The sequence below is a fragment of the Muntiacus reevesi genome, chromosome 8 (genome assembly GCF_963930625.1).
Source record: "Muntiacus reevesi chromosome 8, mMunRee1.1, whole genome shotgun sequence".
NCBI lineage: Eukaryota > Metazoa > Chordata > Mammalia > Artiodactyla > Cervidae > Muntiacus > Muntiacus reevesi.
Window position 1 is genome coordinate 18253013 of NC_089256.1, and position 26273 is coordinate 18279285.

Genomic DNA, 26273 nt, shown 5'->3' on the forward strand with positions numbered 1-26273 from the left:
ATAGCCTTGACTAGATGGACCATTGTCAACAAAGTAAGGTCTCTGCTTTTTAATATGCTGTCTAAGTTGGTCATAACTTTCCTTCCAAGGAGCAAGTGTCTTTTAATTTCATGGCTGCAATCACAATCTGCAGTGATTTTGGAGCCCCCAAAAATACAATCTCTCACTATTTCCACTGTTTCCCCATCTATTTGCCATGAAGTGATGGGACCAGATGCCATGACCTTAGTTTTCTGAATGTTGAACTTCAAGCCAACATTTTTAGTGTCCTCTTTCAGTTTCACCAAGAGGCTCTTTAGTTCTTCTTCACTTTCTGCCATTAGGGTGGTGTCATCTGTATATCTGAAGTTATTGATATTTCTCCTGGCAATCTTGATTCCAACTTGTGCTTCCACCAGCCCAGCATTTCTCATGATGTACTCTGCATATAAGTTAAATAAGTAGGGTGACAATATTCAGCCTTGACATACTCCTTTTCCTATTTGGAACCAGTCTGTTGTTCCATGTCCAGTTCTAACTGTTGCTTCCTGACCTGCATACAGGTTTTTTATGGGGCATGTCAGGTGGCCCAGTATTCCCATCTCTTTCAGAATTTTCCACAGTATATGGTGATCCACACAGTCGAAGACTTTGGCATAGTCAGTAAAGCAGAAATAGATGTTTTTCTGGAACTCTTGCTTTTTTGAAGATCCAACGGATGTTGTCAATTTGATCTCTGGTTCCTCTGCCTTTTCTAAAACCAGCTTGAACATCTGGAAGTTCACAGTTCATGTATTACTGAAGCCTGGCTTGGAGAATTTTGAGCATTACTTTGCTAGCATGTGAGATGAGTACAATTGTGCTGTAGTTTGAGCATTCTTTGGCTTTGCCTTTCTTTGGGAATGGAATGAAAATTGACCTTTTCCAGTCCTGTGGCCTCTGGTGAGTTTTCCAAATTTGCTGGTGCATGGACTGCAGCACTTTCACAGCATTGTCTTTTAGGATTTGAAATAGCTCAACTGGAATTCCATCACCTCCACTAGCTTTGTTTGCAGCGATGCTTCCTAAGGCCCACTTGACTTCGCATTCCAGGATGTCTGGCTCTAGGTGAATGATCACACCACTGTGATTAATTGGGTCGTGAAGATCTTTTTTGTACAGTTCTTTTGTGTATTTTTGCCACCTCTTCTTAATATCTTCTGCTTCTGTCAGGTCCATACCATTTCTGTCCTTTATTGAGCCCATCTTTGCATGAAATGTTCCCTTGGTATCTCAAATTTTCTTAAAGAGATCTCTAGTCTTTCCCATTCTATTGTTTCCCTCTATTTCTTTGCATTCATCGCTGAAGAAGGCTTTCTTATCTCTCCTTGCTATTCTTTGGAACTCTGCATTCAAATAGGTCTATCTTTCCTTTTCTCCTTTGCTTTTCACTTCTCTTCTTTTCACAGCTATTTGTGAAAAGCCATTTTGCTTTTTTGTGTTTCTTTATCCTGGGAATGGTCTTGATCCCTATTTCCTGTACAATATCATGAATCTCCATCCATGGTTCATGAGGCACTCTGTCTATCAGATCTAGTCCCTTAAATCTATTTCTCACTTCCACTGTATAATCATAAAAGATTTGATTTAGGTCATACCCGAATGGTCTAGTGGTTTTCCCTACTTTCTTCAATTTCAGTCTGAATTTGGCAATAAGGAGTTCATGATCTCAGCCACAGTCTGCTCCTGGTCTTGTTTTTGCTGACTGTATAGAGCTTCTCCATCTTTGGCTGCAAAGAATATAATCAGATTTCCGTGTTGGCCAGCTGGTGATGTCCATGTGTAGAGTCTTCTCTTGTGTTGTTGGAAGAGGGTGTTTGCTATGACCAATGTGTTCTCTTGGCAAAACTCTAATAGCCTTTGTCCTGTTTCATTCTGTACTCCAAGGCCAAATTTGCCTGTTACTCCAGGTGTTTTCTGACTTCCTACTTTTGCATTCCAGTCCCCTATAATGAAAAGGACATCTTTTAGAACTAAAAGGTCTTGTAGGTCTTCATAGAACCGTTCAACTTCAGCTTCTTCAACATTACTGGTTGGGGCATAGACTTGGATTACCGTGATATTGAATGGTTTGCCTTGGAAACAAACAGAGATCAATCTGTCATTTTTGAGATTGCATCGAAGTACTGCATTTCAGACTCTTTTGTTGACTATGATGGCTACTCCATTTCTTCTAAGGGATTCCTATCCACAGTAGTAGATATAATGGTCATCTGAGTTAAACTCACCCATTCCAGTTCATTTTAGTTCGCTGATTCCTAGAATTTCCACATTCACTCTTGCCATCTCCTGTTTGACCCCTTCCAATTTGCCTTGATTCATGGACCTAACATTCCAGGTTCCTATGCAATATTGCTCTTTACAGCATCAAATCATACTTCTATCACCAGTCCCATCCACAACTGGGTGTTGTTTTTGCTTTGGCTCCATCCCTTCATTCTTTAAGTTATTTCTCCAATGATCTCCAGTATCATATTGGGCACCTACTGACCTGGGGAGTTCATCTTTCAGTGTCCTATCTTTTTGCCTTTTCATACTGTTCATGGGGTTCTCAAGGCAAGAATACTGAAATGGTTTGCCATTCCCTTCTCCAGTGGACCGCATTCTGTCAGACCTCTCCACCATGACCCATCCATCTTGGATGGCCCCGCACTGAAGACTAAAGATAGTGGAACCCAAAGGATTAGAGGGAGGTTCTCCAATGGGATGAAATAAGGCCTCTCCCTAGATAGAGGCTGGGCGTTTGCTGTAAGCTCAGAGGGGTCTACCTATGTCCTGCCTAAACTCAGGTCATTGTTCATTTGCCACTGAATACTTATAGGAGTTAATTATAGATTATGGTCATTTCTTTAAAATTTAAGGGTCTCTAAAGTCACACCCATGGAGCATCCTACCCCCATATACACTGGCTTGTTTAGAAGGTAGCAACCATGTACATTGTGGGCAAACACCCCGACCCCTGTCTGTCCTGGGCTCTTGGAGGTGGAGGAGCCAGCAATGTCACAGAGGAGACAGTGTCCCATGATCTTAGGCAAAGGGCTGGTTTCAGGAAACTATTTATAGATTTTCAAGTGAAAGCTCTATTGATTTGGGTCTGTTTTCGGTTCTATAGATCCCAAGATTTTGAACAACCCTTTAGTCAACCTTCAGGGACTTGCTTTGCCCTTGGAGCTGGGCTACAAAGAATCAGCCCCAGTGAAAACTGGAAGTTTGAGCCCAGAGGGTTTCCAGCTCTACACCCTGGCTCACAGAGGAGGTCGTGTGGTCCCCCTGACCCAAGGAGATTATCCTTCTGTCATTGCTCTCCCCTCCTTCTCACTTTTAAAAAAAGTGCTTGAGTAATAAGAAACCTGTTTTTTAAAACTAGTTACTTGCCAATTAACTTTTTTATTTTTTAACTCTATTTATTTTGGCTGCACTGGGTCTTTGTTGCTACATGTGGGCTTTCTCTAGTTGTGGCAAGTAGGGGTTACTCTTCATTGCAGTGCACAGATTTCTCATTGTTGTGGCTTCAGTAGTTGTGGCTAGCAGGCTCTAGAGAACAGGCTTAGTTGCGTGCGGAATCTTCCTGGAGCAGGGATCAAACCTGCGTCCCCTGCATTGGCAGGCAGATACTAAACCACCGGATCACCAGATGCCCCATCCTTCTCACTTTTGCTGATCTTCCCCAACTTGGAGGGACCACCTCAGCAGTTATCACCACCACTTCCCCAGCCTCCACTTCTCAGCCCTCCAGGGTCCACAGAGGGACCTGCAGGAAGTCTGCAGTGAGTGAGGAGCAAGACCTCTGAAGAAGGAGAGCAGGTGCAGATAAATGCCAAGGAGAAGGGGCCAGACCATAAGCAGTGCCTAAAACAAAGCCCTTCCTCCTGGAGGGCTCCAGGCCAGGGATGCAGGAGAAGGTGCTAGGTTCTATTTTGAGGTTTCTGTTAAAGAAAGCTTAAGAACCACCTCACTGTCATTTTCTCTAAAATTAAGTCAATAATTTCTTATTACTCAAGCATTGCCAGCTAATGTAAATGATCAGCTGTAATGCAAACTATTAATAAAAATTGACCTGCCTTACTTAATTTGGCCTCTAAGTATTTATTATCTGCCCAGTCATTTCATTGAAGCCATCTGGCAAAATGAAAGGAACATTGCAGAGGGATAAGAAATGAGAAGAGGGCTTCCTTGTGTGGATATGGGCAGAACAGAGGAAGTGAGTCCAGGATGACTCAAATGTTTTGTGCCTGAAGACAAAGCATGTCAGCCCCATTCACAGAAATATAGAACTCAAGATTAGCTGCCAGACAGCAGAATGAACTTCCCCGCAGATGTGATGGGGGTGTTTTCAGGCATCCCAGTGAGATGGCATTTATAAATATGGGCGTTGGTTTCAGGAGAAAGGTGGAAGCTGCACATATATAGGTCTGGAGGAGACAGCTAAAGAGAAGAAGACAGAAAGATAGGGGGCCTGGTAACAGAATGTTTTGGAAAATCTGCATTCAGCAACAGGGGAAAGAGGAACCAACAGTAAGATAGGATACACCAGAGGAAAAAGTCCCAGAGGAGACGGTAACTCAGATGATCAGGAGAAAGTCTTATAGGATCAAGGGCAATAATCTCATATGCTAAAGAAAAGATAAAGTGAAGAATGAAAATCAGTGACTGGGCCATGTGATGAGTAAGCACAAGTCATCTTCAGAAGAGCAACTTCAGCAGAATGAAATAGGAGGCCCAGGTGTTGGGGTGCAACAGACAGTGAGGACATGAACACAGTGGGTATAGCTACTCGTTCAAGACAGCCGACGGTGAAGGAAAGACAAGAGGCAGAAAGTTGTTGCCAACCTGAGGATGAGAAGAGGGGGATTTTAAGTAATAAAAGAAGCAGAAAAGATCCCAGGGAGGGAAGCAGATAAAGGATGCTAAAAAGAGCCCCCATCAATGATTCTTCCCCTTTTTCAGTCCCATGGACCACTTGAAATCTGACACAAGGTCTATACCCTCTCACTGGAAAGTGCACACACTCCACCCCACACACAGCTACAGGATGTCAAGGACACCCATGAGGAACCTTTGTTCCTTGTGTGAATTCTTGAGTCATAAGGACTCTGGAGCAGCAGTCATGTCGTGGTCTTGGAAGAGCTGGAAAGAGGGATAGCAGAGATTGAGGGAGAGAGATTGGGTTCCCTGCATTCGGCACAAAGCACAGCAGCCGAAAGGAAACCAGACACTAGAATTTCACCTACAGTCCACAGCTGTAGACAGCACAGATGAGACCAGGCTCCTAAGATATCTGGGAAGGCAATGGTAGGAGAGTTAAATCTTTCTTTTGAAAGTTACTGCCTTTCCAGATGCAAAAAAACGTTCACTGTAAAATGGATTTTCACTGAATCAGGTTGTAAGCAACACAAGCGTCCAACAATGAGGTAACGGCTATATAAATCATAATAGCTCATTTAGGTGGACTATGATAAAGCCATTTTAAGAGATAATTATAATGATTCGTAATCACATGGGGATATGTTAATGTCATAATATTAAGTGAAGAAAAAGAGAATATAAAGCAAAGCTACCCTATGATTACAACTATGTTAAATGTCTTTATGTATTATATATATATATATATTACATATAAAATTTTTAAATATTTTGTATTTATATATATGTAAGACTCAAAAGGAAAAATATGACTTACTGAACTAGTAGAATCCTGAGTGGTCATTTTTCTCTTATTATATTCAGATGATCCTTTTTATTATTTGTAATATTTTTAAATTAAAAGGGGTATTGCTAGGACTTCCCTGGTGGTCCAGTGGTTGGGACTTTGCCTTCCAATGCAGGGGGTGGGGGTTCAATCCCTGGTCAGGAAGCTTAGATGCCACATGCCTTGCAGCCAGGGAACCAAAGCATAAAACAGAAACAATATTGTTACAAATTCAATAAAGGCTTTAAAAATGGCCCACATCAAAAAAGTCTTAAAAAGGGCGAGTATCACTTTTCATTATCTCTGATTTCATTATCTATTTTTTAATAATATGATATAACAAGCTAAATGTGGCTAAGCTTGAAGATTAGCCTTCAAACCTAAGAAAAGATCACCTATTAAACGTCCTCTCATGTCATCTTTTCTGACCTTAATACACTTAGGATATCCTATGCCCACACTGTGTCTCAGTTTAGTTTTAAATCCTGATTTTAAATGCCAGGCTAAATAGTGAGGGACTCTTGTGTAGACCTCTGAGACGTGAGACTGAGTCCTGGGTTGAAGAGGAGAATGTTTTGCACATCCCAGGAAGTGAACCAGACAACATCCAGGTTCTTTCTCATCTTGTCTTGGTTCCTATTTCTTTCCTGCTATGGAGTTTTGAGGAAGCAGAAAAGCACAAGAATTATATGTGTTATTTAAGAAATGGTCCAAACTGAACAGTATCACCACCTATAAGGTTCATTGTATAGGCCCAAACTATATACAGACTTAAAAAGAAAAATGAACAGCTGCCCTATAGCAGATGATATCACAAAGGTTTCAGAGAGATAAGACAACTAACCGGAGATGGGTTCACAGCAGCTTTCCCCAAAAAAACATCCAGGTGGGTCTCAAATGGCCCAATTGTTAGAAACAGGGAATGGATCTGAGGCATGGGCTCAGCTCAGGTAAGAAGCTAAAAATATCCAAGGAAAGATAACATTGTTAGCATCCAGCCTTTTTCGGAAGCAGTTCCTCACACTGGGGACTTGGCAGCATAGAGAAAGTAAGCACTTTGCTCTCATACTTTACAAGATTTTGCAAAACCGCTCCATGGCTCTGCTTAATGAACAGCGAGGCCTCCTGGACAGAAGGGGAGACAAAGGAGGCCTGCTCTGGGGCTGCCCACTGGGAAGATGGGCGTGCACACCAAAACCACAGGCTTTCCTAAATGCTTCATAGCAGAAGATGAAAACAGTAGCTCTGCAAGCCTGCCACATTCAGGAAGCCAGGAATCAAGAGCCTCCTCCACAAATTGGCATTTTTCAGTCATTTTCTTGCCTTTATTTCTCAACTTAGTCCCATCTTTCACAGCCTCCCTGTTGCTTTTTAAAATAAATCTAACCTTTCTCGCTGTTCTCTTTGCACTCATGCTAACTTAAAGAGCACAGAGAATTCATGGTAGAAGACCACCTCCTAAAGACAAAATTCTTATCTCCAGCTTCATCAGGGAGACTTTAGGAGCCATCACTTGCCAGGGGGGGGGGGGAAAAACCTTTGAGCTGCCATGTACCTGAGACTGTCTATTTACTGTAAAGTCAAATGATAAAGTGAGACGAGGTAGCCGAGAACTATATAAAAAGATCTTAATGACCCAGATAACCACGATGGTGTGATCACTCATCTAGAGCCAGACATCTTGGAGGAAGTGTGAAGTCAAGTGGGCCTTAGGAAGCATCACTACAAACAAAGCTAGTGGAGGCGATGGAATTCCAGTTGAGCTATTTCAAATCCTAAAAGATGATGCTGTGAAAGTGCTGCACTCATTATACCAGCAAATTTGGAAAACTCAGCAGTGGCCACAGGACTGGAAAAGGTCAGTTTTCATTCCAATCCCAGAGAAAGGTAATGCCAAGGAAAGTTAAAGCTATTACACAATTGCATTCATCTCACACACTAGTAAAGTAATGCTCAAAATTCTCCAAGCTAGGCGTCAAGAGTATGTGAACCGAGAACTTCCAGATGTTCAAACTGGATTTAGAAAAGGCAGAGGAACCAGAGATCAAATTGCCAACATCCTTTGGATCATTGAAAAAGCAAGAGAATTCCAGAAACTTATCTACTTCTGCTTCATTGACTACGCTAAAACCTCTGACTTTGTGGATCACAACAAACTGTGGAAAATTCTTCAGGAGATGGGAGTACCAGGCCACTTACCTGACTCCTGAAACCTGCATGCAGGTCAAGAAGCAACTGTTAGAACCAGACATGGAACAACAGACTGGTTCCAAATTAGGAAAAGAGTACATCAGGGCTGTATATTGTCACCTGGCTTATTTAACTTCCATGCAGAGTACATCATGCAAAATGCTGGGCTGAATGAAGCACAAGCTGGAATCAAGATTCCCAGGAGAAATATGAATAATCTCAGATATGCAGATGACACCACCCTTATGACAGAAAGCAAAGAGGAACACTAAAGAGCCTCTTGATGAAGGTGAAAAAGGAGAGTGGAAAAGCTGGCTTAAACCTCAACTTTCAAAAAACTAATATCATGGCATCTGGCCCCATCACTTCATGGCAAATAGATGGGGGAAAAAATGGAAACAGTGAAAGTCTTTATTTTCTTGGGCTTCAAAATCACTGCAGGTGTTGACTACAGCCATGAAATTAAAAGATGCTTGCTCCTTGGAAGAAAAGCTATGACCAACCTAGACAGCATGTTAAAAAGCAGAGACATTACTTTGCCAACAAAGGTCTGTCTAGTCAAAGCTATGGTTTTTCCAGTAGTCATGTATAGATGTGAGAGTTGGACTATAAAGAAAGCTGAGTGCCGAAGGATTGATGCCTTTGAACTGTGGTGCTGGAGAAAACTCCTGAGAGTCCCTTGGACTGCGAGGAGATCAAACCAGTCAATCCTAAAGGAAATCAACCCTGAATATTCATCAGAAGGACTGATGCTGAAGCTGACGCTCCAATATTTTGGCCACCTGATGTGAAGAGCTAACTCATTAGAAAAGACCCTGATGCTGGGAAAGATTGAAGGCAAGAAGAGAAGGGGACGACAAAGGATGAGATGGTTGGATGGCATCACTGACTCATGGACATGAGTTTGAGCAAGCTCTAGGAGTTGATAAAGGACAGGGAAGCCTGCCATACTGGAGTTCATGGAGTCGCAAAGAATTGGACACAACTGAGTGGAACAACAACAACAAATGATAAAATATTTTTATGAGCAGAGGGAACTATAGAAAGCAGCATGTGATAGGGATCATTATTTTATTTCCTTTTTTTGTCAGATAATTTTAGGTTAATACACTTCCTCAAAGTTTCATCAGCATCTCCTGAGCTTGACTAGCCTCTGTGGTTGTCATAAATAAGGGGGCCATCCCCACAGAAAGAGTGCAAACCCCAGAGGCCTGCAGAAAAATAAAAAGCAATTTCCATTGGGCATGTTTTTCTCTACAGCACCACCAGGAACAGGCAGCTCAATACTGCCTACTAACCTTGAACTTCAAGTTACCCCCCTTCATAATCTCCTCCATCCCCAAGGAGATCTGGCCACTCCCTTCCCTAACTGGCATCCAACTTCAGAATCAGTCAATGAATATCCTATTTCTGTTCCATGCTTAATATATTCCATCACAATCCTCTTCTCACCACCATCTCTGCCTCCCCCTAGTTTGTTAAGCATAAGGGAATTATTCCAAGCCTAAGAGGGAAGAGTTAATAGAAATGAAAAGATGTAGAGCACTGGGACCAGAATGAAGAAAGAGAGGAAGGCTCCTAGGATGCAAAATTTAAGGAGGCATCACTTGAATTGGGCAAGTGTAGGATCAGCTCAAATGAGTCCCTTCCTGAGTTTATGCCCTAGTCACTTCTCTTGTCTTACCCTAATCCCAGCCCTATGATTTTTTTCAAAATTTAATATAGTTGTTGCCAAAATTTTTAACGCTCATCCAGATGTTACATACACTTCTTCCCACACCACAGGGACTCATCCATGTGATACACCTGGGCTCAAATGCTGCCTCTTGGTACCTACATGCTTGGAGCATCTCACCCGTGCTTAGGAGGATTAGATGTTCAATTATGTTTCTTGAATTGCCATTTTTCTTTATGGAGGTTTTCCCCTCTATTCTTTATATTATCTGATTTATCTTATTTCGTTCTCTGGTTTGCCATCAGAATACCAGCATGTTTTTGTCATCATGAGACACCCTTGACAATCAGGTAATCAACACACATGGGACAACTGCAGTATTTAAAAACACAGGTAGATTGGAATGTCAGTGATTTGCAATATTTGCAGTGATGCTGATAAATCAGAGCAGAATCAAGTTTGTGTGTGTGTGTTGTCACTTCAGTCATGTCTGGCTCTGTGACCCTATGGACTATAGCCCACCAGGCTCCTCTGTCCATGGGATATTCCAGGCAAGAACACTGGAGTGAGTTGCCATTTCCTTCTCCAGGTGATCTTCCTGACCCACGGATCGAACCCACATCTCTTATGTTTCCTGCATTGGCAGGCGGGTTCTTTACCACTAACGCTATCTGAGAATCAAGTTTATCTCTGCAACATCCTTGCAGTTTCTAGAATTTTCTACAGTTCTAAAGTGCTTTCCACAGTAGGAAAGATAAAGATGTTTTACTTCTAGCCTTCCCAGCACTATTTTTATTTTTTATACACTGTGTACACCTGTGAGGTGCCATGATCTCTTAAGTGTTTCTTGTCAGGACAGAAGTCAAGAGTGGTGGGTATGTGTTGAAGCTTAGCAAATCTAGGAGGCCTGAGATGCTTGATTTTTCCAAATCCTGTCTCTTGGGTACCTTTCGAGTGTCTTCCTTGGAGAAAATTTCCAGGGATTGTCTGAATGTATCTGGACATTTGTCTGATTGGTGTCCCATAGGTGTGACCTAGAATGCCCTTTGATTGCAAAATGCATGTAGACTCCCCACCCCCAAGTAACTTTTCACCACAGTTCATGTTGTCTTCCTCTCTCTTTTCACTGGCTTGGCTTTCACCTTTGGGATGAAGTCTATCTCAGAAGATATTGGATTTCACTGGTCCTTTTAGGTCACTCCCAATCATCCTCAGTCATCTATTATCGCACTGTTTTTTTTCTTTTTAAAAATTATTTTATTTTAATGTTTTTATTGAATTATAGTTGATTTACAATGTTGTTTTAATTTCTACTCTATAGTAAAGTAATTCAGTTATGCATATATATACATTCTTTTTTAAAATATTATTTTCCATTACAGTTTATCATAGGATACTGAATACAGTCATCTGCAATATACAGTAGGACCTTGCTGTTTATCCAGTCTATATACAATGGTTTCCAGTTTGTTGTTGTTGAGTCATCAAGTTGTGTCCGACTCTCTACAATCCCATGGACTCTAGCACACCAGACTTCCCTGTCCTTCACTATCTCCCGGAGGTTGCTCAAACTCATGTCCATTGAGTCAGTGATGCCATCCAACTGTCTCATCCTGTTGCCCCTTTCTCCTGCCCTCAATCTTTCCCATCATCAGTGTCTTTTCCAATGAGTTGGCTCTTCACATCAGTGTTGGAGCTTCAGCTTCAGCATCCGTCCTTCCAGTGAACATCCAGGGTTGACGTCCTTTAGTTTACAGCTGCAAACCCCAAACTCCCACTCCATCCTTCCCCCACACCCTCTCCCCCTTGGTAACCACAAGTCTGTTCCCCATGCCTCTGAGTATGTTTCTGTTTGTACATAAGCTCATCTGTGTCATATTTAAGATTCCACATGTAAGTGATAATATTTGTCTTTCTCTTTCTGACTTAACTTTTTGCTTAGTATGAGAATCTCTAGTTGCATCCATGTTGCTACAAATGCATTATTTCATTCTTTTTATGGTCAATTAGTATTCCACTGTATATATGTACCATATCTTCTTTATCCTTTTATCTGTGGATGGACATTTAGGTTGATTCCCTGTCATGGCTATTGTGAATACCACTGCTATGAACATAGAGGGTGCATGTATCTTTTTGAAATAAAGTTTTGTCTGGATATATGCTCAGGAGTGGGATTGCTAGATCATATGGTAACTCTATTTTTAGTATTCTGAGGAACCTCCATACTGTTTTCCATAGTGGCTGCACCAATTTACATTCCTGCCAAGAGTATAGGAGGGTGCCCTTCTCGCCACATCCTCTCCAACATTTGAACAACTAGTTTTTAAAGCTAATGAATTTCTTCTCTAACTCTGCTTGTCAGCAGGATGTGTAACATACCACTTTCCCCCTCCCTCAGGCTGCATCACTGTCAAGGTTAAATGAAATATGTTCACTTTAAATCCACCCACTCTCCTATCTTTTCTTCCAGGTAGCTATAGATTTCACGGCCTCAAATGGGGACCCCAGGAACAGCTGTTCCCTGCACTACATCCACCCCTACCAGCCCAATGAGTACCTGAAGGCTTTGGTGGCAGTGGGAGAGATTTGCCAAGACTATGACAGGTATGAGACTTCCCATCTCTGGGGGTTCTTATGGCCCCTAACTGATCCTGGGCAGAATAATGGAAATGAAGTTATGCTGAGGCTCATGAGGGGACAAAATAAAGCCTGGCTCTTCACCTCTGGAGGAACTGAGTTCATGCCAACCTCACATTGGCCACCAAAAAATCCTTTCTTCTCTTACTTGGCTGGCAGGACCACTGGATAGAGATTTTGGTTTCTCTTTTGTGAAGTTTCATTATGTGCCTTACTACATACAGAAACTTGCAAAGTTGGGTGCATTGACTAGCAACATAATGTCACAGAACATCAAGCTCCACTTGAACATCTAAGTCAGCATCTGCACTCTAACATGATTCCCAGATGATTTATGTGCAATTTGAGATTTGAGAAGCACCGGTTTATTGGGCACTATTCTTTATGGTCCTCATACTAACCCTTCTGTCATGGGTGTTGTTTAACCGAAGAGGAAAACTGTGCAGGGAGAGGAAGTGGTGTGTACCCTGACCTACAGCCAAGGGCAGGATTTAAACCCAGAGTCAGCTCCTTCCACAGCATAAGCTCGTAATCATGGGATTTCACTGACCTCAGGAGCTATTGGTAACTTTAGCAGAGGGTGTGTGTGTGCCCACGACAGTGTTTATATGTGTTTGTATGCCTGTATAGAAAACACAATTTTGAGTTCAGATCGGTATTATATTTATTTTTACTTGTTGGCAAACATTGACCTTGCCCACCAAGAGAATTCCTTGTAAGAAGTGATTTACATAAACTACATTGAACTGAATTTATTTTGCCTTTCCAGTATTTCTAGATTGAGGTGAAGTTGTTCACTTGTTTGATTAAGACAGCTCTTTGAAATAGAACCAGTGTAAATATATTATGGGTAAATCTCACTTGACAGCCTGATGTGATTGTAAAACATGACTAGTTAGTAATAAGCAGTAACTAAGTGACGTGAAAGTTGCTCAGTCATGTCCAACTCTTTGCGACCCCATGGACTATACCATCCATGGAATTCTCCAGGCCAGAATACTGGAGTGGGTAGCCTTTCCCTTCTCCAGGGGATCTTCCCAACCCAGGAATTGAACCCAGGTCTCCTGCATTGCAGGCAGATTCTTTACCAGCTGAGCCACCAGGGAAGCCCAAGCTGTAACTAATTGACCAGGAAAATAAAGGAAGTGACTCTGTCCTCCACTTTCAGAGAGATTTCATGAAGTAGCCTGATTTCTATTCTTTCTAGTCTCATAATTGGTGATAACCATATTAAAAACCTGGTACCCAGGCACTTAGGGAGTGACACAACCTAGTGACCAGAAGGTGCATGAGTGTCCCTCCCACTGGCGAGTCTCTGGATTCGAATTGGTCGTCACCAGTAACTCAGATGTGTACGAAGCTCGCTGGGGATGAACTAACAGATGCAGTCAAATCAGACAGTGCTAAACCTGAGGCCCTTGCCAACACTTCCCCTCCACGTTTGGAACAGAGAGCAGTAATAGCATTTTAAATTACCCTGTTGAAATGATACTTGTACTTAACCTTGAAATATTGTCTGTGAGGGCAACTTGAATTTCAGCTCTGATTTCTTCAGGCCCCAATTCAGGAAGGATTCTTAGAAGTCTCAAGTCATGTGGAGATTTTTACTAAGAGGGAAAAAAACAGACAGATTGCAATTCCCAGTGTTGGAAACTCCTCCAAATAGCCCCCAAAATACCACCACAGTAATTCCTTCCTTTCTTTCTTTCTCTTTCTCTCTACCCTGCCCCCCCCCCCAAATACACAAAATGTTATCTAGTGTCATAATGTGTCCATTTAAGAGAAAAATAGTTAGAACTTCTTCAGGATTCTTAACAACTTTTAAATATTGAAATGCTCATAAAGTAAAGTAGGTGAAAGCACTTAATACAACACAACAGACACTTAGTTGAGTCAGTAAAGTTGACCTTGACTGACTCTGCAGACACAAGGCAGCCTAGTAATGAATTCCAAAGAGCAAATTGGCGGCTTGGCCAGAAATTAAGGTGCCAACACCCAGAGCCCTTGCTGTGGTTCTGCAGCAGATTTATTGGACAGGCTACAGAGCTTCTGTTTCCTGATTACCTCAAACTCCAAATGCAGATAAGACAGTCAGAGGGACCCACACATCTTTTGGAGCTATTATCCCTTTATAATATGAGCCAGACAAACCTGGGGAGGATTTTTGTATTTCCTCAAAAGTACAGATAAAAGTAAGAGATGACACCTTCGGGTTACGTAAAGAATCATCTTAGATGATTCTTTGAAAAAACTGATTCATGTTATATGTGGCAAAAACCATCAAAATATTCTCCAATTCAAATAAATAAATTTTTTAAAAAATTTTAAAGGAAAATACCAAAGTTGTTGGTCCCAACTGGCCAAGAAAATCAGATTTCTTCAACTCAGTGGAGCATTTTTATTTTTCATGTAAAGAAAGCACCTCAGCATTGAAATCAGCACACTAATCACTTCATGAAAACTGACAAGTTTCCCTCGCTTCTCTGTGTGGGTGGAAAGACAATAGACAGACAGTCAGGACATTGCAAGTAGGGGCTTTGGAATTAATTTATTCTTGCATCAAAGTCAGAGAGGTTGCTGCTGAAAAAGAAACAGTTGAGTAAAAACTGACAGAAGGCTCCATTTGCCCACCTGCAGCGACACAGAGGCATTTAATCCCCAGGAACCTTGAAATTCCTCTCAGCCTCTGACAGCCAAGAGTTTTCTTCCTGCCTTGTACATTCACTGCTCATGGGTCGTGACGAGCTGATCCATGAAGCTGAACAGCTTGAGAGACGCGTGAAGCTCAGCGTTCTCAGGGCAGTCTTGAGGGGAGGCTCAGCTCCTAAGCCTGGAAGGCAGGTCTGCGAGCCCGTTTTCTCTGTGCTTCTGAGAGAGAGACCCCTGCCTTCTGTCTCCTCCAGCTCCCCAAGTGTGCACCCCACAAACGAGCTCATCTGTTCCCAGTCGGTTGTAGCCCTCCCCCCAGCTCCTACAAGCAACGTGGTCTCTTTAGGCTGCTCAAGGCCAGGGAGGCATCGATTCCTAGGGCTCGGCAGAGATGTGAGTCTCTGACAAGCGTCTCTTCCAAAGCGTGCTGGGTAGGGTGCTGCGAGGGACAGTTAGAACTGAAACAGGCTGGAATGCAGAGGATTGGGTTAGAAGTCAGAAGTCACATCACAGTGCTGTCTTTTTTACTCTGCAGACACCAATCCATTGTTCTCTTGGCTCCACTTTGGAACCACTAGGGAAGCCTTGACGCAGGCTAGTGCCTGGGCCCTATCCCCAGATTTAATTAGTCTGGTGCATATCCTGAGGTAACTCCTTGGGCCTTGTTTCCCTGACAGCAAGTGAAAGATTCAGCTAACTTCCCCTGCAGAGTAGTTGTAAGAATTAGATATAAAAGTTCTGCCTTTTGTACATTCTTAATAAATAATAAAGGCTTATTAAGTGATAGAGGCTTATACTCTTTACTTAAAACAGCAACTGACACAAAGGGGAAAGAACAATAGTGTCAGACCTAAAAGTCGTTTTGGACCAATGACCTTTAATTTTTGGCTCACATACCCCTAAAAAGAATGTTTAAATATATAACCTTCACACCCTATTACATTGAAATCTAACATTTTCCATCATGAGTTTAAATAGTGACAAAGAATGAAAATTCTAATATAATGTAAATACAGACATTTAAAAATAAAACTCTTACATAACTCTATTGAATGCATACAGCAGAACTAAACACTGCTTGATACCCACCATCATCCATTTAAAAACTGCATGAACAAGTTCATCAGTTTGAGTTGAGAATTCTGTTTCTTCTTTTTCATGAGGTCATATTTTCATTCCCTTCTCCTATAGAATTTCATCCCAATGTATCTTTAAAATTTGCTTTGAAAATCCTTAATTGATCACTATATTATTCTTTAATTAAAATATGAATATAAATTTTTAAATTTCCAATTTCTAAAATTTACTGTAATGAAAAGATTTGAAGCATTTAAAAATATCTTCTGGTTTAGTTTTTATTATAATCATTATTGTTGCCTAATTGATCATAAATATTTGGGAAATTTCAGTAACTGATTATTGCCTATAAAAACTTTTTTAAAATCTTAATGAAACAGATACTAGGTTTTTTCCTCAGTTAGTTTACATATCTGTTGGTTACTGCCACCTCTGACCAGAATGGAAAAGTCCAGCATCAATTCTAATTCAATTTTTTGTTTTATCAATGTAAATACTAAGAAAGCTTGTTTTTATAAGTCCATGGTAACGAAAAGAGTTTGCCTAGCAGTGTTATGCATTTCTTTCAATTCAAAGTTTTATATAAAAAATTACATATCTATCATTAAAAGATGTTTTTAATGGTCTACCAGCTCTTCCAACAATTCTTTTAAGTAAAAACTGGCAACTACCTGACTCACAAAAGGATTTGTTTGCTAGCAAGTCATTCTCATCAGGAAATGTCCCTTTGTATTCTGCTGTGGAGCTTCTACAAAGGGGAGCAGTGCACACAGTGCCTGAGATTCTGAGTGGGTGAGCAGAGGGCAACTGGGAAAGGGGAGGTGTGGATGAAGAGCAGATACTTCAATCACAGACATTCCCAGAAGATCAATTTCAGCAAAAAATACATGGAGAGGTAAAGGAGCTGAATGTTGATTTCCTTTAAAAGAAGTCATGCTCTTATTTCTATAGAAGGGCTTTGCACCTCCACATAACCCCAACATGAAGACCACCGCTTTAGAGAACAGCCTTTATTTAATGTCTAGCTGTTCTAAAAATGCGATTTTACTGAGTTCATCTCCATTTCCTTAGGGACAGTCTTTCCTTTGAATCATCTCTTGCTTTAGCCCCCTCTTCCTTACCTGGGAAGATAAAAATGCATCTCCCATTGGCAGATCATCTGACCAAGGTCTTTCCCTAAGTTCAAGACCGCAAGTTCATTGCCACTGAAAATCCTGGGCTCTTTGATCGTATTTTATACTATTTTATTCCAATAGTAAGAAATACTACCTTCAGAAAATTCAATCTGCCTTGAAGTTTCCAGGTTGGGAGGTTCCACCAGTCATCTCAGTAGTTTCTAAACGGCCCCTTTATAAGTGCTGGTAGGTCTCGTTTTCAAGTTCTCTGATGTGTTGGCAAGCCTTTACTGCCTGTGTGCTCACCTTGCCTTCCCTTTCTCTGTCTAGTTTTATTTTTAATCAGGGAAAGTGAATGCTTAAATCTATTGTCCTTAGGCTTGATTTTTTTATTTCTTTAGTATGCTTATTAGAGTCTGTGTGGTAGTTAACTTCAAAGAATTGACACCCTCATGACTCATTAATTATTCCCCTTGTAGGTGAGACATTTTCCCTACCTTCCTGCTGTTGAAACTCAATTGTGTAACAGTGCCTCATGCTCAGTAAACTTCAAATCCCCAAGGGTGGCTTGAAGGTATAAAATCTGAAACACTGGTTTGCTGATTAGAAACAGAATACTAGATCTCACCTCTCTTAAACTCATCAAAGAAAATAAAAGGTGTGGAGCTTCCTAATTTTCTCTGCTTTGACTTCTGAGCCATCTGAGTTGGAAGAAGCTGGACCCATCCTCCACCCAGAACAGCTTTCTTCCAGACCTAACTAGAAAGTACCTCTAAAAACTCCCTCACATTAATCACCCTTACCACAGCTAAGAAGGAATCTCTGAAACAAAGCATTTCAATATTTCCAAGGCCCAGAAGTCTTTCAGACCTGTGTCTAATCGTTTATAAGCTTTTATGATTTTCTGTTTATCATCATTAATACCCTAATACCTTCTGAAAGTGAAAGTGAAGTCGCTCAGTCGTGTCCGACTCTTTGCGACACCATGGACTATATAGCCTACCAGGCTCCTCAGTCCAAGGAATTTTCCAGGCAAGAGTACTGGAGTGGGTTGCCATTTCCTTCTCCAAGGGACCTTCCCAACCTGGATTGAACCCAGGTCTCCCACACTGCAGGCAGACGCTTTACCATCTGAGCCACCAGGGAAGCCCTAGATACCTTCTAGATGTATGCAAAGTCCATATCTATTATAACAGAAAGGGAAAGGAGGAACTGGTAATTTTCTGACAAATTTAGCCTCTGATTTCAAAGAATTCTGATTTCCCTGAATCTCCCAACACCTGCCCCAAATTTGGTCAAATTGAATGTATTTTGGTGAAGTTCTATCAAAGCCATCTTTGGCTACCAGTGACCTCTATCTAAATCAGTAGATGGTGATGAGTGACAGTCTGACTTTGATCCTTTGACTTCTCAGCCTGGGGCTCCCCTTTTGCTTCCAGAGACATTCCAGGGACAGTGAGCCCTTATCTGAATTTCTTCTTCTCCCTGACTGACTCTGCAAGAATTGAGAAATGAAGGAATTGTTCCAAGAACAAATCTCAAATGAGCCTTTAATGGGAGAGAAAATAAAAAGTAGGTGTCCTGAGAAGGACATGCCCTCTTCAAAGAGCAATATTCCTGAGCTCCACTGCAACAGTCCCCTGGCAACACAAAATTCACTTAAGAAGTGTTTTGTTTGTGGTCTGATCAGGGGCCCAGTTACAGAAAGCACAAGAGGAAACCACATTTAATGCTGTACATATTCATTAAGTTTTGGTGGTATAATAGAAAATTCATAGGCTTTGGAATTAGACAGTGCTTGCTGGTAAACACCTTAGTTCACTTTGTTAGACTTTCTGAGACTCAGTTTATTCATCAGTAAAATAGGAATAAAAAGTAGGTGTACCTTCAAATGTTGTATGAAAATTAACTAAGTATAGACTTGGCCTAGCATCATATCTGGTGTATTGTAGTGCCAATCAATGTTCATTCTTCTCCTACTCACTTCTCACTTATAGTATAGAAAAGCAGTAAAGTGATGAGCTTTGGGGATTATTTCTTTATTTCAGTTTTCCACTCTATTGCTGTGCCCTGTTATCACAGGCTATCAAAAAGCATGAGTTAGCATTTGGCATAGTGACCTGTTCCAGGGAGGCAATGCAGGGTTATGTTTTTCTTTCTCATTAGATGAAAAAATGCAGCAACTTCTTTTTTTAATTGCAGTGACAAGATGTTCCCAGCCTTTGGGTTCGGTGCCAGGATACCCCCAGAGTACACGGTGAGTGGGTGTTTTACTATAAACAAAGGATGGCATGGGTTTCCCTCCCAGGAGTCTCACAGTTTCAACCTTTAGCATAACTATGTAAAGGCCCATAGTCAGAAATGATCTTTACAACCAGTGAGGTTAGCTCCTTGAGCTTGTGTGTAGATGCCACCCCTTCACCTGGGGTTCTTGATGGGCTGTCTCAGAGTCAATTCCAAATGAAAACTTCCATTGTTTAGCTTCATACAGACAAGTCAGAGACACTTCCAAGTGGAAACACTTGGAAGTTGATCTTCAATGGCTCAGAGCCCATCTATTCAGCTCTCCCCTGGAGAAAGACCCTATTGACCATTCTGACAGTGAAAGTCCATAACAGTGAAGTCTACAGACTCCCTCACCCCAAGTTCATAAGTACCAGCCTTGTGTGGGAGAAACATAGAAATCCTGAGGAAAGAGCTACTTGGGTTCAAAGAATTTGGAGCTGAAAGGCTACTGTAAAAACACTGGAATCCTATTGGACCTTGATGCTGATTTCTCATAACACAAAGAAGGTAAAGACTGTATATGGAGAGATTTGTGCTGCAGTGGGGCTGAGGCACTCTCCTATGGTATACCAGATGGCCCGCGTGGGAGAATCTTGGGGAGAAGCAGGGTCTTCTGTTCCTCAGGAGGCCTCTGAGGTCCCAGATAAATGCAAGCAATACTATCCAGCCATCAATTTCTCTTTTACTGACCTAATCTGAGCTGCACATCAAGAGGCAGATGCCAACTTTTGCTCCCACCCCACAGCAGTCAGACCAAAGGCCCTTCAGGAAAAAAGGAGTCCACCTTCCTTTTCCTGCTGGAGTGAGCAGTGATGGAGTAAACTGTCTCCATGACCTGTCCTCCTCCTTGTTTGCCTATGGCCCACACTGTTCTCCCTGCTGGCCATGCTACAGAATTCTGGAAGCATTTGTTGGAAATGGAGCACATGGTGGGGGAAGAATATAGATCAAGTGTTGTCAACTGTTGGCTTATAGATGTTAATCAGGCCACAAATATATTCGACATATAGTTTTGGTTGTTTTTTTTTTAAAGAATTAGACAATTTCATGAAAATGTCAGATTTCTGGCTTCTCTAGAAAAACTGAAAGGCCTGGCAATACTAAAATTATAAGATCATACATAAAAGAATTAACCAGAGCCCAGGAGATGCAGTCCCCTTCAGAGGGGGTATCAGTTCCAGGATGTGGGCAGGTGGGTGCCCACCTTCCTCACAGAACTGCTAAGCCAGTAGCCTGGAATTGAACCTGAACAACCACCAGTCCAGCTGCCCTGAGATGCGTAAGCATACTCCCCAATTCCCCTAGGTAGCCTTGACCCAGTGGGGCTGAGGATAGAGGTGCGCAGCATACCTGGCTCCAAGCCTTCCTGTCCTCATCCCTGACATCCGCCTGGTCCTCCTCCTAAAGCAACTTCTTCTTCTAGCTGTTAGCTAAAGTCCTGATCCCCATCCTGATCCACTCTGCCTGACAGCTAACTTCTTCTTCCTGCTACCCTACCAGGCATCCCTCATGCATCTTCACTCTATTCCTTCAAAGCCATTCAGATACCCCTTTGCCATGCCTCATCTCCATGCCTCATCTCCCCTCTGCCCCAGACAGGCCCTGATGGTCTCAGCAACTCAGGTGCCCCCAGAGAATTTATATAAGGTTACCATGACTTACTTCTTCAGGATAAAATCTCAGTTTGCATTGAAACTGAGTCACAATCACCTCTGTCTTAGTTTGCACTCTCCAGGGACCTTGCAGCAAGGATTAGGATCCAAGCAGTTTGTTTGAGAGGTGTAGACAGCCTCAGTAGACAGAGGGGAAATGGGAAGAAGTCAACACAGGGTTTACTAACAAGTCATTACCAGCATGGACAGACAAAGCCAAATCCTGGGAGACAGAGCAGAGTACACACAGACCCCAAGGGATTAGAGGACTGGGATACTGATTCACAGCCTCCTGACAGCCCATGATGAAGAGCTACTCTCTAGGGACATTACTCTCAGGGGACATTAATTCCCCAACACTTTTTGCCTGTCACTTGGGTAAGCCACACCAGCTCTGGAAGCCCAAGAAAAACTTAAGGTAAATAAACCAGGTAAGATGACTGACAGTTGATTGAGTTACCTGGAAGAGCCAAGGGCAAGGGAATGTGGGTAAGGCACCAATAGTATCAGCTCTCACCCATACTCAGAAAAAACGGATTTTTACCACAATGACCTATTTTCTAGGCCCCAGAGAGTCAGTGCTTTGGGAAATAGCCTTTGAAATGGAAACCTCAGTAAAATTCCATGTGACCCAATAAAAATGTCTAGATGCCAGGGCACACCTCAAGTTTTAGAAAGAAAAAAATAAGCCACGTATTATTTGACCTTATATGTAGGTCCCACCAGGTAGAGGAATCTGTGTTGGAAGTTTCCAAATTATGTTACTTTATTACTTTTCCAAAAGCTAGAATCTATTTTTACCTGTATGTATGTGAAAATCCTCTGGCCCAGCAGTTCTATATATTATGTTAGAATGAGTCGTAAATGTCAACAGCTTAGCTGGAGCCTTTGTAAGCATAGCCATCTCCAGCAGACAGCTTGGGTTATTGAGTTATCATTTTTTAATCACTTGGTCCAAATAGAATTCAGCCAAATCTAGCCTCTGTTCTGAGGCCATTTCTCTCTTGAAGCTATTTGGAGTTAATATTTTTCTGAAATCTTTCCTTGTACTTTTTTTTTCATATACCTTATTGTCCCTCCCCTGCCAGCATTTATCTGGTTCTAGAAAATCTCTCTGTCACCTCAACTCCACAGGGAGCTTAGAATCCACCCTCCATCTCAGAGAGATTCTGTAAAGGCTTAAAGTGGTTCCTGCTGCTTGACACAAAATGAATGTAATGAGCGTCTGTTTGCAGACTCTAACCCCAGTGCCTCCTGACTGGATTAATGTTGTCATTCTCCTGTCTTCCTTTTGTAAATTTTAATTGGTGTCCAGGTCTCTCATGATTTCGCCATCAACTTTAATGAAGACAACCCGGAATGTGCAGGTAAATCATGATGTGAAACGAAGCCAGGGTCCCACAGCCCTCCCCTTCCCCCTTTTCCCGTCTTAGTTTCTCCTGATACAGTATGTCAGTGATGATTGCCCGCAGCAGAGAATTAGGCTCCCTGGACCCAAATAACAACAGAGCAGACGTATAAGAGCTGGAAAAGACAGAATGCAGAAGAGGTCTCGAGCTTAGAGCAAGAATATCAATCCCAATTCTGGATTCCTCCGGCCAAAAAAAAAAAAAAACACCACTTGAGGGAAGGGTCACCTGATGGGCAGTGATGAGGTAACCCCCTTTCTGCTTTCCAAGTTGTTCTCAAGTATTTATTTTTCACAGCTTCCTGTGTAGTAATAAGAAGAGGGGGAAGTATGGGCATCATATGACAATCTTACCATATTGGTAATGGAGTCGTTTCAATGGTTTTGTGCCAGAAAGAGCTCCTCAAAGGCTTTGATCCCTATTCTGTTATTTCCAGCTGGAGAGTCTCCAACACATTCCACAAAATAATGATGATGACTATGATGATAAATTGTATCCTAGAATCATTTTCCCTGGTTTCTAATTGATAAATAGAGCCAAGCACACCTGTTGCTATGAAAATGGTAAGACATTTTTACAGTGGGCTGGTGGAAATGTTCGTGTCTCTCCTCCTTCCTGTCAAGGAGGAACCCAGAACAGAGTTCATTCAGATCCTGTGGGGGATGTCTTTCTGCATCTGCATCTGCAGAAAGAAACTTTCTGCAGTTTCTTTCACAAATCTGGCACTAACTGTCCAAGAACATGACATCAGTATCCCCAGATCTGCACAGAACGACCTCTGAGACCAGATCTCCATTCAGCTCTTATTCCCTTTCACCATCCTTCATGCCAAGTTTATTACAATTTAAGCTTCCCTCATCTGGAACCATCCCTACTCTTCAACTGTAACAGTGATTTTCCATCAAAGCAGAGTGAAGGACATATCCCATGTTAACCTGTTTCACATGTTAGAATTTATCTGCCTGCTACCTTTGAAAGAGAATTCAAACTTGCTTATCTTAAGCAAAAACTCAAGGGCCAAAAAAGATAAAGAACTTCTATTCAGTATCACTTAACTTCAAAATCAGGCTGTGTATATTGATTTGGTATCTGTCTTTAGAATGGCAGACTAAAGAGAATGGAACACTTTCAGTCATTTTCATACACATTTGTTACATGCGTGTGTATAAAGGTAAAACAGAATACAGCTACATCCAAGATGCCCAAAAGTTGGTTAGAAAAGATATGGACAGAAAACAATCACAGGAGGGACTTTGTGAATCTCTCTGGCCTGAAACAGGACCAGTATGCTGTTTTAGGGTACAGAGGGCTTTAGGAGGATGAGATGAAACAGGGGAAGGAAGAGGGAACAGAGGCACAGGCATGGACAGGACCCTTTGAACAAAAATCACTGGTAACGGGACTGTGTCACTGTGGGATCATGATTAGAACCTTCACTGTGCAGTCAAGACTCAGGCTGGGAGAAGCTCCACAAACAAAGCCTACCTGTCATGATGTTTGGGTGGAAGCCCCCTTAAATGAGGGGTGCCTATGGTGATGAGTGTCACTTGTCTGTATTACAGTCCCCAACAGATAACAGTAGCAGTCATTTTCCTCGTCCATCACACATTTAGGGAGCAACTACTATGTGCCTGACATGCCTTGAGCTGATGAGAGAGGAAGGTGCAATTCCTGCCCACAAAGACTTTAGGCTCTGGAGAGACGGCTGTGTGTACGCATTACTCACATAGGTGGCCGGGGGTGGGTGTACTACAGTCAACAGGGTGGTCCAAGAACTGGAGAAATGTTAAAGCCTTGAGCCTGGCCCTTAGAGCCAAACACACCTGGTGTGAATCTTGAGTCTGCAACAAACCTCTCTGAGCCTCAGTTTCTTCACCTGTAAAAAGGATCGCTTTTGACGTGAACCTTTTAAGAGGATGAGTTCTGACCAAAAAATTTCTCTGAGTTTTAAGTTGTAGGGTTGCAAAATATCCCCAGCATGAACCCCTTATTTTTGAAAGTGTAGAAAAGTTTTGGGAATACATAGGTTTGTAACTGACATTTTTTTTAACTGGGTCTAGAATATTCTTTTTGTCATAAAAAAAACTTGGTCGTATTCTGTAGGAAACACAATCATTCATTAATAAATTCTTCTCAAACCAATTTCAAAAAATGCATAAAGAGGATGATTTTAGTGGAATGGAGGCAGTAACACCAGCCCAGATGTGATGTTTTCTTTTTTATCTTAAGGACATAAATGTGCTGTTGATAAGGACTCTTTGAGAGAAGTTAATGTTTCGTGTGTGTGTGTGTGTGTGTGTGTTTGAATTTAAATATATTCAGAAGACTAACTATTGATCTTTGCCGATTTTACCTCAGGGATTCAAGGAGTTGTGGAAGCCTATCAGAGCTGCCTTCCCAAACTCCAGCTCTACGGCCCCACCAACATCGCTCCTATCATCCAGAAGGTGGCCAAGTCAGCATCAGAGGAGACCAACACCAAGGAGGCGTCGGTAAGGAGACGGGTGGTCTACCTGCTAGTCGGTACCTACCCTTCCTCCCCTGGATACTGGCCATAGCACCCACCTCACTCTGACAATGAATTTGTACTTTTACCTGCATAAGTTTGAATAAACCAGTTAACCCAGTCCTCAGTCTCCTCATCTGAAAAATGGGGATAATCTGCTGCGTTAACATGAGGTTTAGGGATGACACAACTCAAATGTCTTCAACATTACCTGAACGCAGGAGGCACCGAACAAGGGAAGCCTTTATACTCTCTGGAGTGTAGGTCTACGTCACAATGCTCAACCCAACTTCAGTTCCTGGGAAAGAAAAGAAAAACTGTCCAAAACTAAGCTTAACTTCCAGGGTATCCAGACTACAGATGGAAGTGAAATAAAATGATGGGTTATTCTTCTACCTAGTAGTCAAGTGAGGTAGCACACAACATCATGGGGAAGATTTGTTTGAGGTCCTATTGGTGGTTTTCTTAAGAAAAATGCAAACCAAAGCTGAAAGGCCAGAGTTTGGTTTTTTTCCTAATATGTGGTGTGCATGCTAAGTCACTTCAGTTTTGTCTGACTCTTTGTGACCTCATGGACTGTAGCCTGCCAGACTGTCTGTCCATGAGATTCTCCAAACAAGAATACTGGAATGGATTGCCATGCCCTTTTCCAAGGGATCTTCCCAACCCAGGGATCAAACTTGTGTCTCTTACATCTCCTGCACAGGTTCTTTAATACTAGCACCACCTGGGAAGTGCCACCCAATTACATTAGAGTTACATATATTACCATAATATAATAATTTTTCTATGTATCTTTTTTCAATACCATCATTGTGTCCCTTTTTATGGTTTTATGAAATTTTTTTCAGATTTAGCAGAATATTAATGATGTCTGACATTTTCTTTATGATTTTATCCTGGGTTCCACACCACTGGATTTGTGTAAAGAACACTTCTCCTTATCGTCTATTTCTCTTTCTACTGAAGACTCACTCCTATTAGCAAACAAAACATGTTGTAATATCTCTTAAGTTCAAAGCTCTCCCTTGACACCACTCTGCCCTTCAGTTACTGTCCCTTATTTTACTCTTTCTGAGCAAAATTCATTGAAAGAACTGCCCATACTCACCATCTCCATCTCTCTTTCCACTGGTGCCTCTACCCATACCACCCAAACTTTGCTCCTGACACCACTCTGAAAACCACACTTGTCAAAGTCAGTAGCAGCTCCGTCTTACCAAACCCAAGAGGCCTTGGAGAAATTTTGAATCCTCACAGATGCAAGGTTTAGGGATAGGGCTGGACACGATCAGTATTTCATTTATTTTAACCCCTTTTAAATCACCAGAACCTCAAGTTCTTCAAATCATATCTTGTTTAGAAAC

At 41.8% G+C, this 26273-nt stretch overlaps 1 protein-coding gene across 1 annotated transcript in view; it reads left to right on the forward strand.

The window, feature by feature from the left end:
- The window catches only part of CPNE4 (copine 4), a 653986-nt gene that overhangs the window by 618214 nt on the left and 9499 nt on the right, over positions 1 to 26273 (forward strand). The window contains exons 11-14 of the mRNA XM_065942642.1: positions 12046 to 12179; positions 19256 to 19310; positions 22307 to 22358; positions 24759 to 24892. Of these exons, the coding sequence (XP_065798714.1) occupies positions 12046 to 12179; positions 19256 to 19310; positions 22307 to 22358; positions 24759 to 24892 (375 nt within the window). The remainder of the gene's footprint in view (positions 1 to 12045; positions 12180 to 19255; positions 19311 to 22306; positions 22359 to 24758; positions 24893 to 26273) is intronic.